Below are 12,125 nucleotides of genomic sequence, written 5' to 3' on the forward strand. Positions count from 1 at the left end.
GTAGACTTTAATGAAAACTAGACTTATGAGCTACTTAAATAAATATAATCTTCTCTGCAAGGAACAGCATGGCTTCAGACTGGGCAGAAGCACTGAAACTGCAATAGCTCAGTTTACAAAAAATTGTTCTTGACTCATTAGACAAGGACACTTCTGTAACTGGAATGTTCCTAGATCTATCGAAAGCCTCCAATACCGTTGATCACGACATTCTTCTACACAAGCTGGAGTCTCGGGGAATCGGGAATGGTAAATAAGTGGTTCCAATTGTAACTAAATAACAGAGTGCAGAGAGTAGAAATTTCACATAGCACATCCAAATATGTGGTAAATCACTAATCTGACCCACAGTATGTTAATATAGTAGTCCCACAAGGAAGTGTTCTGGGCCCAATATTGTTCTTAATTTATATTAATGATTTCCCACAATGTGTGGAGCACAGAGAAAATGTACTTTTTGCTGGTGACAGTAATATACTGATTACCAGCAAGACACCTGACCTGGTATTGGAAAAAGCCAATGAAGCACTAGCAGATGTTTACAAATGGTCTACAGAGAACGGAGTAATTCTCAACATTAAGAAAACAAACAGCATGTACTTTAGAATAAACAAGAAGCACAAGTCTATAAACTCAAAACTACACAACACTTGAATAACAGATCTAACCAACACTAAATTCCTAGGACTGCACATCGACAGCCAACAAAAAGGGGATGAACATGTCATGATTATCTCAAACAGGGTCTCCACAGCATGCTGTGCGCTTAAGAGTTCTTTTGTCAGTATGCAGTGACATCTGTGTAAGGTCAGCTTACTTTGGTTATGTGCATGCCATTCTTAGCTACGGAATAATCTTTTGGGGGAATAGTACCCAGAATCTACAAACAGTTTTCAGATTACAAAAGAAAGCTGTAAGAATAATGACAAAATGCAATAAATGAGCTCATCACAAGGAATTATTTAAAAACCTGTGCGTTCTGACTGTTCCTTGTGAGTTTATTTTTCAGACCATAATGTATATCAGAAAAAAAATCTTGATAATTATAGCTTGAATAACATTATTCATGATCACAACACGTGGTTGAGTCATTGCCTCCATTTAGATAGAAGAAATAAGCTAAAAGCTCAGAACAGTGTTGATTATCAAGGCATGATAAGTTGCCACAGAATATAAAAGAAATTAGCAGTATGTATTCTTAAAAAAAAAAAAAAAAAACTGTAAAAGTGTTTTTGCAAGTGTGTTGGTTCTACACTGTGGACGAATATCTTAAATGAAAAACAATGAATTGTTGGGAACACCTAGCATAAGTTATACCTGACATCATATTTTTTTCATTCATGTATTATGTATTTATGCCTATGTATTTATGTCAGATAGTTTCATGTCAACACACCTAGGGTATTTATGAATTATATTTTTTTCATTTATGTAATATGTATGCAGGGCTTTGTATTTATGTATGTTAGTTCTACATCAAAATACCTATGCTTATTAAACAATGTAAATGGCATTTGTTAAGAAAATATTTAGATTTCATACCATAATTTGTACACTCATTGGCGACATCCATACAATGTAAATTGTCTTAAGGATGGATGAATAAATAAATAAATAAAATATATTTAAACTAAGGTAGCTAGAGTTTGTGTAAGCTATTTAGCAATAATTACAAATAAATTAACCTTTATGAAGATTTTTTAATTTTTTATAATGGTTGTGTATCACAGAGTGTTACTAAAGTATTTTATTTGTTTGTAGGTCATTAGCATTTATATGGGTATAACGGTAAACCTGATAGACTCTTGGGAGCACTTCAAAGCTGCAAAGACAGCCCTCACTAATACATTAGAAATGTCCAATGTTCGAGAGTATGCTTGTAAATATTCATCCAGGTTACAGGTAAGAAACTGCGAAAATGCTACTTAATAATATTTGTGGATTTATGTACTATAAGACAGTATAAAGATCCCGTAGAAATAATATCTGTCAAAACCCATTGTTTCTTCATACTTTGGGCATGGACAAACAGTTACGAGAAACGAGATTATGAGGTAATTTAGTAGGAAAGCTGTGCCAAAGACGCCACTGTGTTGGTTTGAAAGGGGATTCTGCAGCTGGGTTGACTGACCCACTAATTTCTCAATTCATCTCTTTTCTCCCCACAGTTCTTTCAGCTTTTACAAAAATTCTTGACACTAAAATTGTGTTTCAATTAGATATGTGGACCAAGATCCTTACTTTTTGTGGGCAATTATTCTTACAAACTGAGTTATTCAATCTTGTCTCATAACATAAGTTTGCCAGTGTCTCTCTTGCTTTGCACAGACTTCGCTGCAAAGTGAAAAGTCGTGCAAAAAAACAATCCTTGAGCTACACATTGGTTATCCTCCACTCCATACTTTCACCTGTTGTATCTGGTCCAGCAAGTACTTGAGAAGGGTTTCTGTGTAATTTTGAGTGTAGAAGTGATGGTGTAATGTTCTGTCCTAATCCACAATTCAATTACTGCTTGAATTTCTTCATTTCAATAACTTTCACAGTTTGTGATAAAGATTTATGTAAATAATAAACTCAGTGGACAGTAACCTTTGCCTGCTGCTAGCTTTTATTCGATAATCAACTCATTGTTGGATGATTGTCTGAAATGCAACACACTGAAACTGTTATAGTCCATCCAAAAATGTTAGTTTGCTCCTATGCTATTTTCAGCTCTTATTCAGAATTCTGGACAGAGATACCCCAAAGACATTTACCAGACTACAGCAAATCAAGGTTTTTTCGGTGGCAAGTGCTCTTCATTGCCTAAAATACTGCACACCAATTACATTCATAGCAATACTACTACTACTACTACTACTACCACCACCACCACCACCACCACCACCACCCCACTAGTGATTTTTATTTATTATGTAATTAACATGCGCTTATTTCTACCTGTCAACAATTCATATGCCTTTTTAAGCACTAATTACTCTATTGGATTGAAATTTATATGACCAATGAAATCTTCAAATTAAAATAACTTCCAACTATGGCAAGTTATACAGAATCAAACAGAATTATTTGATGAGGAAACTCTGTGTTGTAAATTTGTTATAGGTGAATCGTCCAGTAAAAGTGTATTAGTTCAGTCAAAATTTTTAAAGCATACGGGATTACGAAATTTTAAACATCAAGTTCTGTAAAATAAAAGTGTTTGTGAAAAAACTTAACTGCACCATAGGAATCAACAAAGCCCAAATTTCTTTCTGAATAATAAGAATTTAGGAAGAAAATATTCTGTGAAGTAATTGTGACAGTTATTTGGCAACATTGCTCAAAAGTAAATAAAAAACGGCATTTATTTGTTCTATGACTGATATCATAGTATAAGAAGCTCCTCCACTTTGCTACATTTTATGGTACTCCTGAAATTGTGTGAGAGGCCTAGATAACTCAGTCAGTAAGAGGACTACCCATTTAACATGAGGGTCTGGATTTGAGTTCTGACCTGGCACAACATTTTAATCAATTGGAATGTTTGATCTACTTTTTTCCTTGATGTGATGGATTGCTGATTACTAGACAAACTTTATTTTCTTTTGGTTATAATGAAAGATTGCATGCATTTTTCTGTTGAAAGAAACTGATACCACAGACACAGCAGCTGTTAAAAGAAGGAGTTTTGGTGGAAGAAAATGTCTTGGACCATGTCAGCAAGGTTACAAATATCATACGTGAATGTAACGTGACTTTGCGATGGCTAATGCTCCACACTGCGGCCCCAGGAGCTGGTAAGATTTTTATATTTCTCATACTTTTGAGTGTGGTGGTCTGCCAGTAGAGTGTCATGTAGCTTAGAGGTATAAACTAAGACATCTAGATGACTAGTTGCTCACTTTCATCCAGTCTGTAAAAATTAATTATTCTGTGGCTTGACACTGCATGAGCCTATCCAAGGGTGTCGAGATGGAACTTGACCTTCAGATAGGTGTTAACTGTTTAGGAGAGACATCACACAGCAGCGAGTCCCAGTGTCCAAATAAATTAGTAGAAGTAGAAGCTGAATTATTTTCATTCAAGTTAGGAACTTAGTATTAAACAATGGAAAACCCAGCATAATTATAATAATAATAAAGTAAAATAATAGTGTTATAATATAAAGTATTAATGTTTTGAAAAATGTCATCATACCTGCTCTTAAAGTAAAACATTATTTTATCCCTACACAGACCACTCACCCATAAATTTCCACAAAGCCTCTATACTCTTGCTGTTCCTTTTCCTCACCCTTGGGGAACATGTCTGGGATGTTTTTGGAAATGTGTTCTGCATTTTCAGTAGCCCGACAGCAGAACAGCTCTCCCCAGTTTCTCACTCCTTTTTTATTTCCTCATTCCCCTTCTCCTATCTTTCCTCTGCTTTGGCATTTGAGGTTCCTCTTTTTCTTCTTCCTGCCTGTGCACTCCTGAAGTCTCGCCCATGCGTCTGACACGTAACAGGTGACTGGGTAATGCATAATTCCCAGCCCCGGGTCAATAGGTAGGGTTTGTACCTACCCCCTGGTAGAGGCCAGACCAAGGAAGGGTTGATTGCCTGTTCTGTTACCTTCCCAAATTGCCAATTGGTCCCTCTGTAAGTTGTTTTGGAGGTGTGACCTGAAGTGTGAACAATCACCTAAGGTGGGTGCACCCCCCCCCCCCCCCCCTCCTCCCTCCTTCTCTGAGGGGGTCCCCAGTTGGAAGGAGTGCACCATCAGAGACACTATCAATCATGGGGGATGTTCTTGCAATTAGCCAGTCGTCAGTCACAGTCTGTGTCTACTTGAATCTAAGCTGCACTTTTTTTCAGGTTTTTGTAATCCAAAAAACCGCCTGTGGCTTAGAATCGAGTGCAAAGTAAACGGAAGTTATGAAAAATGTTGGTAGGTGCCGCCACAACTAACTTCTGCCATGGAATATATGTAGCGCTACACAGGCATGCTTTGCAGGCACAAAAATAAATACTGGCGCCAAGACCTCTGCGTCAGTAAATAAATTTAAAAAAAAAAAGGTGGAAGACGAGCTTTTTTCTCCGCCCCGAGTTTCGACCACTGCATTTTCATACATTATCCAACGAAGTAAATACAAATTCCGTATTGTTCATCTTCGAATGTAGCAGCGTTTCAATGTACTACGAAAATCCGACTGGCAAGACTGTTTGGGATGTTTGTCAATATGGCCAACTCTACATTCTGAATTTTTTCCTACCTGTGAGAAGAGATGGTTGCTAATAGGAACTTTTATGAATTGTGAATCACATGCAGTATTCTCTTCACCATAAGAATAATACGAATATAAACATTTTGCCATGTATTCTTTCGTGTTTGCTGCTATCTCATTTAAATCCTGTCTGCCTAATAAACTACGAAACTAGAGTGAGACAACAGCAAACACGGAAGAATATACATATCATGTCATGTTTATAGTCGTATTATTCTTGTGCCTAATACTGATACAGTCAGAAATGAAGCAAGGCAATTGAATAGATTTTTAAATCTAAGATGACTCTAATTTCTGTGCAGAATGTAATGTACTAAAGAGGCGTCTGCAAAGACTTTCAAACAGAGAAAAATTTTCTCTATTTTTTTTATAACTCTCGTTCAGAACATCTTCTATCGTACACAGTCTGTTATTTGGTTCTTGTTGATCATTATCGAAGAAAGCAGCAGTGTAAGTAACAACAAATAGCGCCGGCCGGAGTGGCCGTGCGGTTCTAGGTGCTGCAGTTTGGAACCGAGCGACCGCTATGGTCGCAGGTTTGTATCCTGCCTCGGGCATGGATGTGTGTGATGTCCTTAGGTTAGTTAGGTTTAATTATTCTAAGTTCTATAAGTTCTAGGCAACTGATGACCTCAGTGTACCGTGTACCGCAAGTCTCTAGAGGAACGGAGAGTTCCAAATGATTGGAAAAGAGCACAGATAGTCCCAGTCTTCAAGAAGGGTCGTCGAGCAGATGCGCAAAACTATTGACCTATATCTCTTACGTCGATCTCTTGTAGAATTTTAGAACTTGTTTTTTGCTCGCGTATCATGTCATTTCTGGAAACCCAGAATCTACTATGTAGGAATCAACATGGATTCCAGAAACAGCGATCGTGTGAGACCCAACTCGCTTTATTTGTTCATGAGACCCAGAAAATATTAGATACAGGCTCCCAGGTAGATGCTATTTTTCTTGACTTCCGGAAGGCGTTCGATACAGTTCCGCACTGTCGCCTGATAAACAAAGTAAGAGCCTACGGAATATCAGACCAGCTGTGTGGCTGGATTGAAGAGTTTTTAGCAAACAGAACACAGCATGTTGTTATCAATGGAGAGACGTCTACAGACGTTAAAGTAACCTCTGGCGTGCCACAGGGGAGTGTTATGGGACCATTGCTTTTCACAATATATATAAATGACTTAGTATATAGTGTCGGAAGTTCCATGCGGCTTTTCGCGGATGATGCTGTAGTATACAGAGAAGTTGCAGCATTAGAAAATTGTAGCGAAATGCAGGAAGATCTGCAGCGGATAGGCACTTGGTGCAGGGAGTGGCAACCGACCCTTAACATAGACAAATGTAATGTATTGCGAATACATAGAAAGAAGGATCCTTTATTGTATGATTATATGATAGCGGAACAAACACTGGTAGCAGTTACTTCTGTAAAATATCTGGGAGTACGCGTGCGGAACGATTTGAAGTGGAATGATCATATAAAATTAATTGTTGGTAAGGCGGGTACCAGGTTGAGATTCATTGGGAGAGTCCTTAGAAAATGTAGTCCATCAACAAAGGAGGTGGCTTACAAAACACTCGTTCGACCTATACTTGAGTATTGCTCATCAGTGTGGGATCCGTACCAGATCGGTCTGACGGAGGAGATAGAGAAGATCCAAAGAAGAGCGGCGCGTTTCGTCACAGGGTTATTTGGTAACCGTGAAAGCGTTACGGAGATGTTTAATAAACTCAAGTGGCAGACTCTGCAAGAGAGGCGCTCTGCATCGCGGTGTAGATTGCTCGCCAGGTTTCGATAGGGTGCGTTTCTGGATGAGGTATCGAATATATTGCTTCCCCCTACTTATACCTCCCGAGGAGATCACGAATGTAAAATTAGAGAGATTAGAGCGCGCACGGAGGCTTTCAGACAGTTGTTCTTCCCGCGAACCATACGCGACTGGAACAGGAAAGGGAGGTAATGACAGTGGCACGTAAAGTGCCCTCCGCCACACACTGTTGGGTGGCTTGCGGAGTATCAATGTAGATGTAGATAGTGCTCAGAGCCATTTTTGAACAACAAATAGCAGTCTCTTGACATTGTTTCGCTAATGGCACAATTCCTCTCTCTCTCTCTCTCCCTCTCTCTCTCCCTCTCTCTCTCTCTCTCCTTTTTTTTTTATATATATATATATAAGCGGTGGTAGTGCGTACAAAAGCAAAAAGCGAGCCATGCTGGAAGCGGCGACAGGCCGTAAATCTCATTATCAGAATGCGACAAACAATGCATGACACAGTACAGTAATGCATTTTCATCGTAGAGTGACTTAACACCTATAACACAGACAACGACACTTATCAGATCAAAGAAAAATAAGCAATCAATTCAAACCAGACAAAGCACATGAAAAAGGAAGGGTACCCGTATAAATATGGAAAGAGAGCCTGACGCATAGCAATGGCTACCTGCTAAAGCTTAACTGCTAAGCTTACGACTCGAACCAAACTACTGTAGCTGTATCGTCATTCATTCGACCTAAATTGTGTCTCATATTACAATGGGCCTACTTTGTTTCAATTTGGAGGTGCGACCTAAAACTTTTCTCTCCCCTTGAATTTTGAGTCTCAAAGTTCAGGTGCGGCTTAGATTCGGGAAAAATTTTTTTCCTTGATTTCGAGTCTCATTTTTCCAGGGCGGCTTAGATTAGAGTGCGGCTTAGATTCGAGTAAATACGGTAAAAAGAATGAGGCTAACAATTTGAAGACCCTTGCAGTTGCACCACAGTTCCTCTTGGTTTCTTGTACTGAAGATTGTCTGTCCTTTGCCTATGGCAGATCTGTTTCTTATTCAGAAAGGTGTTGATGCAGTTGCTGACCATCTGAAATCCTGCTCTCGTTCATGCAATGGCACATTGTTTTTGGAGACTACTTCTGATTCTCAAGTACAACAACTGCTTGCAGCTCCGCTCCTCAACAGCTATCGTGTTTGTGTTGAGGCCCATCGAAAACTGAATTCTTTGTGTGGTGTTATTTATACTAGGCTGCTCGATGGTAGGCAGAAATCCAAACGTACTTCTCGGATCAGGGTGTCACTGCAGTCCATCACATGAGGAAAAAGGTGAGGAAAAAGGTAGATGCAGCGTTAGTGACCACACACACTCTTTTTCTCATGGTTGATAGATCAGTGTTTCCATCAAGATTCAAAGGAGGTTATGAAGTTGTCACAATCCAACTGCACATTCTTAACCCGATATGCTGCTACCAGTGTCGTCGTTATGATGACACTCGAATGTCCTGTCAACATCCAGCCAAATGTGTAACATGAGGTAGGGATGTTCGTGAGGGCGGTTGTCCACCTCCTTCTCCCCCCTGTATCAATTGCAATGGTGACCATTCAGCCTCCTCCTGAGATTGTCCCTTGTATTTCAATGAGCAGGCCACCCAGAAGATCCGGGTGAAGGAAAAAGTGCCTTACCTCGTCGCTCGCAAGTTGTTGGCTAGTTGGAAAGCCTGTGTTTTACCATCTGGCATTTACAGTACTGTTCTTGCTGCATCTTGCTCAACAAAGGACAGGGATATGTAGACATGTTACCTCAAATTCAGCAACACGGTTGTAAAATCGCCCAGTGTCACGGTAGCATCACTGTCTCCCCCTCCTCCAGCTTCGCAGTGAGCCACCGAACATTCACCTCATGGGGCGAATTCACCTGCTATACAACTGGCAGGCCAGGAAGGACAGAAGGAATACTCTCGCGAAGATTTTTTACGTCCCTCCCGCCAACGAACATCTGATTCATCATCTGCCACATGTAAGGGCTCCAAGAAATCAGAGGCAAATGGTCTTCTCCTTCGCTGACTCGGAGATTCTCTTCAACAGAGTCGCCTTGTGATACTGTCACCTGGCCAACCTCTATATTGCTGGTGTGCACCGCCAACCGTTTTTCTGCCCTGGGCTATGCAGACTGACAGAGGGAGAATGCCGACACCTCTGTAGGTCTCATGGGGCAGGATCCTCCAGCCTCTGCACCCTGTAGCAGTGAGTCTTCGAAGGCTGGCACTTGGCAGCCACCGAGGTGACACCCCTTCATTTTTTTCCCTCTTCCGTTTTTCTCATCATGACTCTTCTCCAATGGAACGTTCGTGGCCTTAGATCCAACAAAGGGGAATTATGGCTGCCCTTGGAATCGCAGTGTCCACTTGTCCTCTGAAAACAAAATTGCGTCCTCATGCCTGCTTTGACCTCTTACATATCTTTCTGGTCCACTTTGACCTTCCCCCCCAAGGATGGAGTCATGGGGTAGTCATGCTGCTCATCCTGGATGAGCAGCATGACTACCCGGCTTCAAGCTGTGGCAGTCTCCATTTTCGTTCCTCTCTTAACCTTTTCCCTTTGTACCATTTACATCCCTCTGTCATTTGGTGCCACCAGGGCAGGTTTCCCCCAGCTTATTGGGCAACTCCCTCACCCCTTTCTGCTGCTCAGTAACTTTGCACTTCCCCTATGGGGTTCTCCCTGAACCTGTCAGAGAGTTACACTCTTGGCTGACCTTCTGAATTAACTTAACCTCATTTGTCTTAACAGAGGAGCACCCATGTTCCTTTCAGACTCCATGCACACCTATTACCATTTGGACCTCTCCTTCTGCAGTGCCCAGTTTGCCCATCATCTTGAGTGGTCTGTTCTCTCTGACACATACTTGAATGACAATTTTCCATGTTCTATCCATTTGCTGACGCTTACCCCACCTAATGTGCACACCAAAATGGCAGCTTTTTAAGGTTGACAGGAGGTTTTACTCCTCCCTGATGACCTTCGATGAACAACATATCCCCAGTTGTAATGACCCGGTAGAATACCTTACAAACATTATCCTTATCACTGCAGAATGTTCCATTCCTCGCACTTCAACTTAAACGCACCGTCCCAGTCCCTTGGTAGACTGAGGTGTGCCGCAATGCAATTCATGCACAAACACTTGCTCTCCACATTTTTAGCCATCGTCCTATGATGGCAAACTTCATTCGTTATAAACTATTGAGCACACAGTGTCTTTGCATTCTGTGTGATAACAGTTCCATTCCCTCTTCCATTGTGAGGGCTAATCTCCGACAGCTCTCTGGGTCCAAGGTCCATTCCTCAATTCCTAGCCTGAATGTAGCAGATGATGTCATAGTGAACCATATTGCTATCTCCAACACCTCGGGGTGCTATTTTGTGGAGATTTTGTCCTCCACCCACTATCACCCTGCTTTCCTTCATAGGAAACAAGTAGAGGAGGCTCGAGGGATACCCTTCTCTTCTCAGAATGGCGAGTGCTACAATGTCGCCTTTACTGTGAGAGAACTAGCTCATGTTCTCACTTCATACTGATTCTCTGTCCCAGGGCTGGACGATGTTCACATTCAGATGTTGCAGGAACATCTCTCTAGTGGGCAAGCACTTTCGTCTTCATACATACAATCGCATCTGTGCATAGGGCATGTTTCCTAGCCACTCTCATACCCATCCCCAAGCCCGGTAGGGATGAGCACCTTCCTTCTTACAACCGCCCCATTTCTCTCACTAGCTGTGTTTGCAGGGTGATGGAATGTACGATTCATGCCCGGCTGGTATGGTGGATCGAGTCTTGTACTTTTGAGCCTGCTGATCTGTAGTTGACTGTCTTGTCACTTTGTCAACCCATGTCGTGAATGATTTTTGCAAAAATACTGGACTTTATCCATGTTTTTTGGTTTGGAGAAAGCCTATGACAGCTGACAGCAGACAGGTATCCTCTGTACTCACTACGCTTGGGGCTTCCGAGGCTGCAAGCCCCATTTCCTTCAGAAATTTACAAAAGACCAAGTTTGCAAGATATGTGCAGGTTCTACCTTGTCAGACACCTTTATCCATCCTGAGTGTCATCATCTATGCTATCGCCAGTAACCCTACTATGGCCTGTCTCCCACCGGGCATTTCCGGCTCCCTTTTTGTTGATGATTGTGCCGTCTATTGCAGTTCTCTACAGGTTTGTCTCCTTGAGCAGCATCTTCAGCATTGTCTCAACTGTCTTTACTCATGGAGCATTGACAGTGGCTTTCGCCTTTCCACTGACAAAACTGTTTGTATGAACTTCTGGTGGCACAATTGGTTTCTTCCACTGTCTTTACATCTTGTGCACGTTACTCTTCCGTTCATTGAAACTATGCAATTCCTGTGGCTCATGCTCGATGGGAAACTTCTTGGTCCTTCCACGTCTTACCTGGCATCCCTTTGTATGTGATCCCTCAGTGTCCTACGTGTCCTCAACGGTACTTCCTGGGGAGTGGATCGGACCACCCTCCTTTGATTGTACCAGTCGCTTGTTGCACCTTCTCAGTATAATCCACCATTGTGGGATCTATTTGGCCACTGGTGTCTTTTATACCAAACTACTGCTGTCATATCGCCGTGAGTTTCTCCTCAGCAGATACACCTGCCATTTGTCTGCCATGCCTGGCCACCCATCCTATGCCTCCTTTTTCTATGACTCCTTTGATCGCCAGTATGGGGCACGTCCCTCTTCTCTGTTACCTCCTGGAGTTCTCTTTTGGCCGTTGCTCTGGCATCTTCACTTCACACTACCTGCCACTTTCCCAATGAGTGTGAACCCTTCACCACCTTGACTTCGTGTGGCGGCCCGTGTTAACCTTGGATTTAATTCACTTCCTAAAGACACTACTCCAGACTTGCTCTGTTGCCATTAAGTTTCTCGACCTTCACATCGAACTTCACGATAGTATCTTTGTACCTTCGTCATTGGCACCGACGGTTTTTGGTATCAGCTTCCGGAACACTGCTCAGTATTTACAGTGGAGCTCTTCACCCTGTATCAGGCTATGTAGTACATTTGGCGACACAGGCTCGCCAAATGTGCCAT

General features: G+C 41.7%; 1 protein-coding gene across 4 annotated transcripts in view; it reads left to right on the forward strand.

Annotated features, from left to right (window-relative positions):
* The window catches only part of LOC124605578 (WASH complex subunit 5), a 194,399-nt gene that overhangs the window by 69,527 nt on the left and 112,747 nt on the right, over nt 1–12,125 (forward strand). For all 4 annotated transcript variants that reach the window (XM_047137357.1, XM_047137356.1, XM_047137355.1 and 1 more), the window contains 2 exons: nt 1,762–1,902; nt 3,629–3,779. In XM_047137357.1, the coding sequence (XP_046993313.1) occupies nt 1,762–1,902; nt 3,629–3,779 (292 nt within the window). The remainder of the gene's footprint in view (nt 1–1,761; nt 1,903–3,628; nt 3,780–12,125) is intronic.

This window comes from Schistocerca americana, chromosome 3 (genome assembly GCF_021461395.2).
Source record: "Schistocerca americana isolate TAMUIC-IGC-003095 chromosome 3, iqSchAmer2.1, whole genome shotgun sequence".
Lineage (NCBI taxonomy): Eukaryota > Metazoa > Arthropoda > Insecta > Orthoptera > Acrididae > Schistocerca > Schistocerca americana.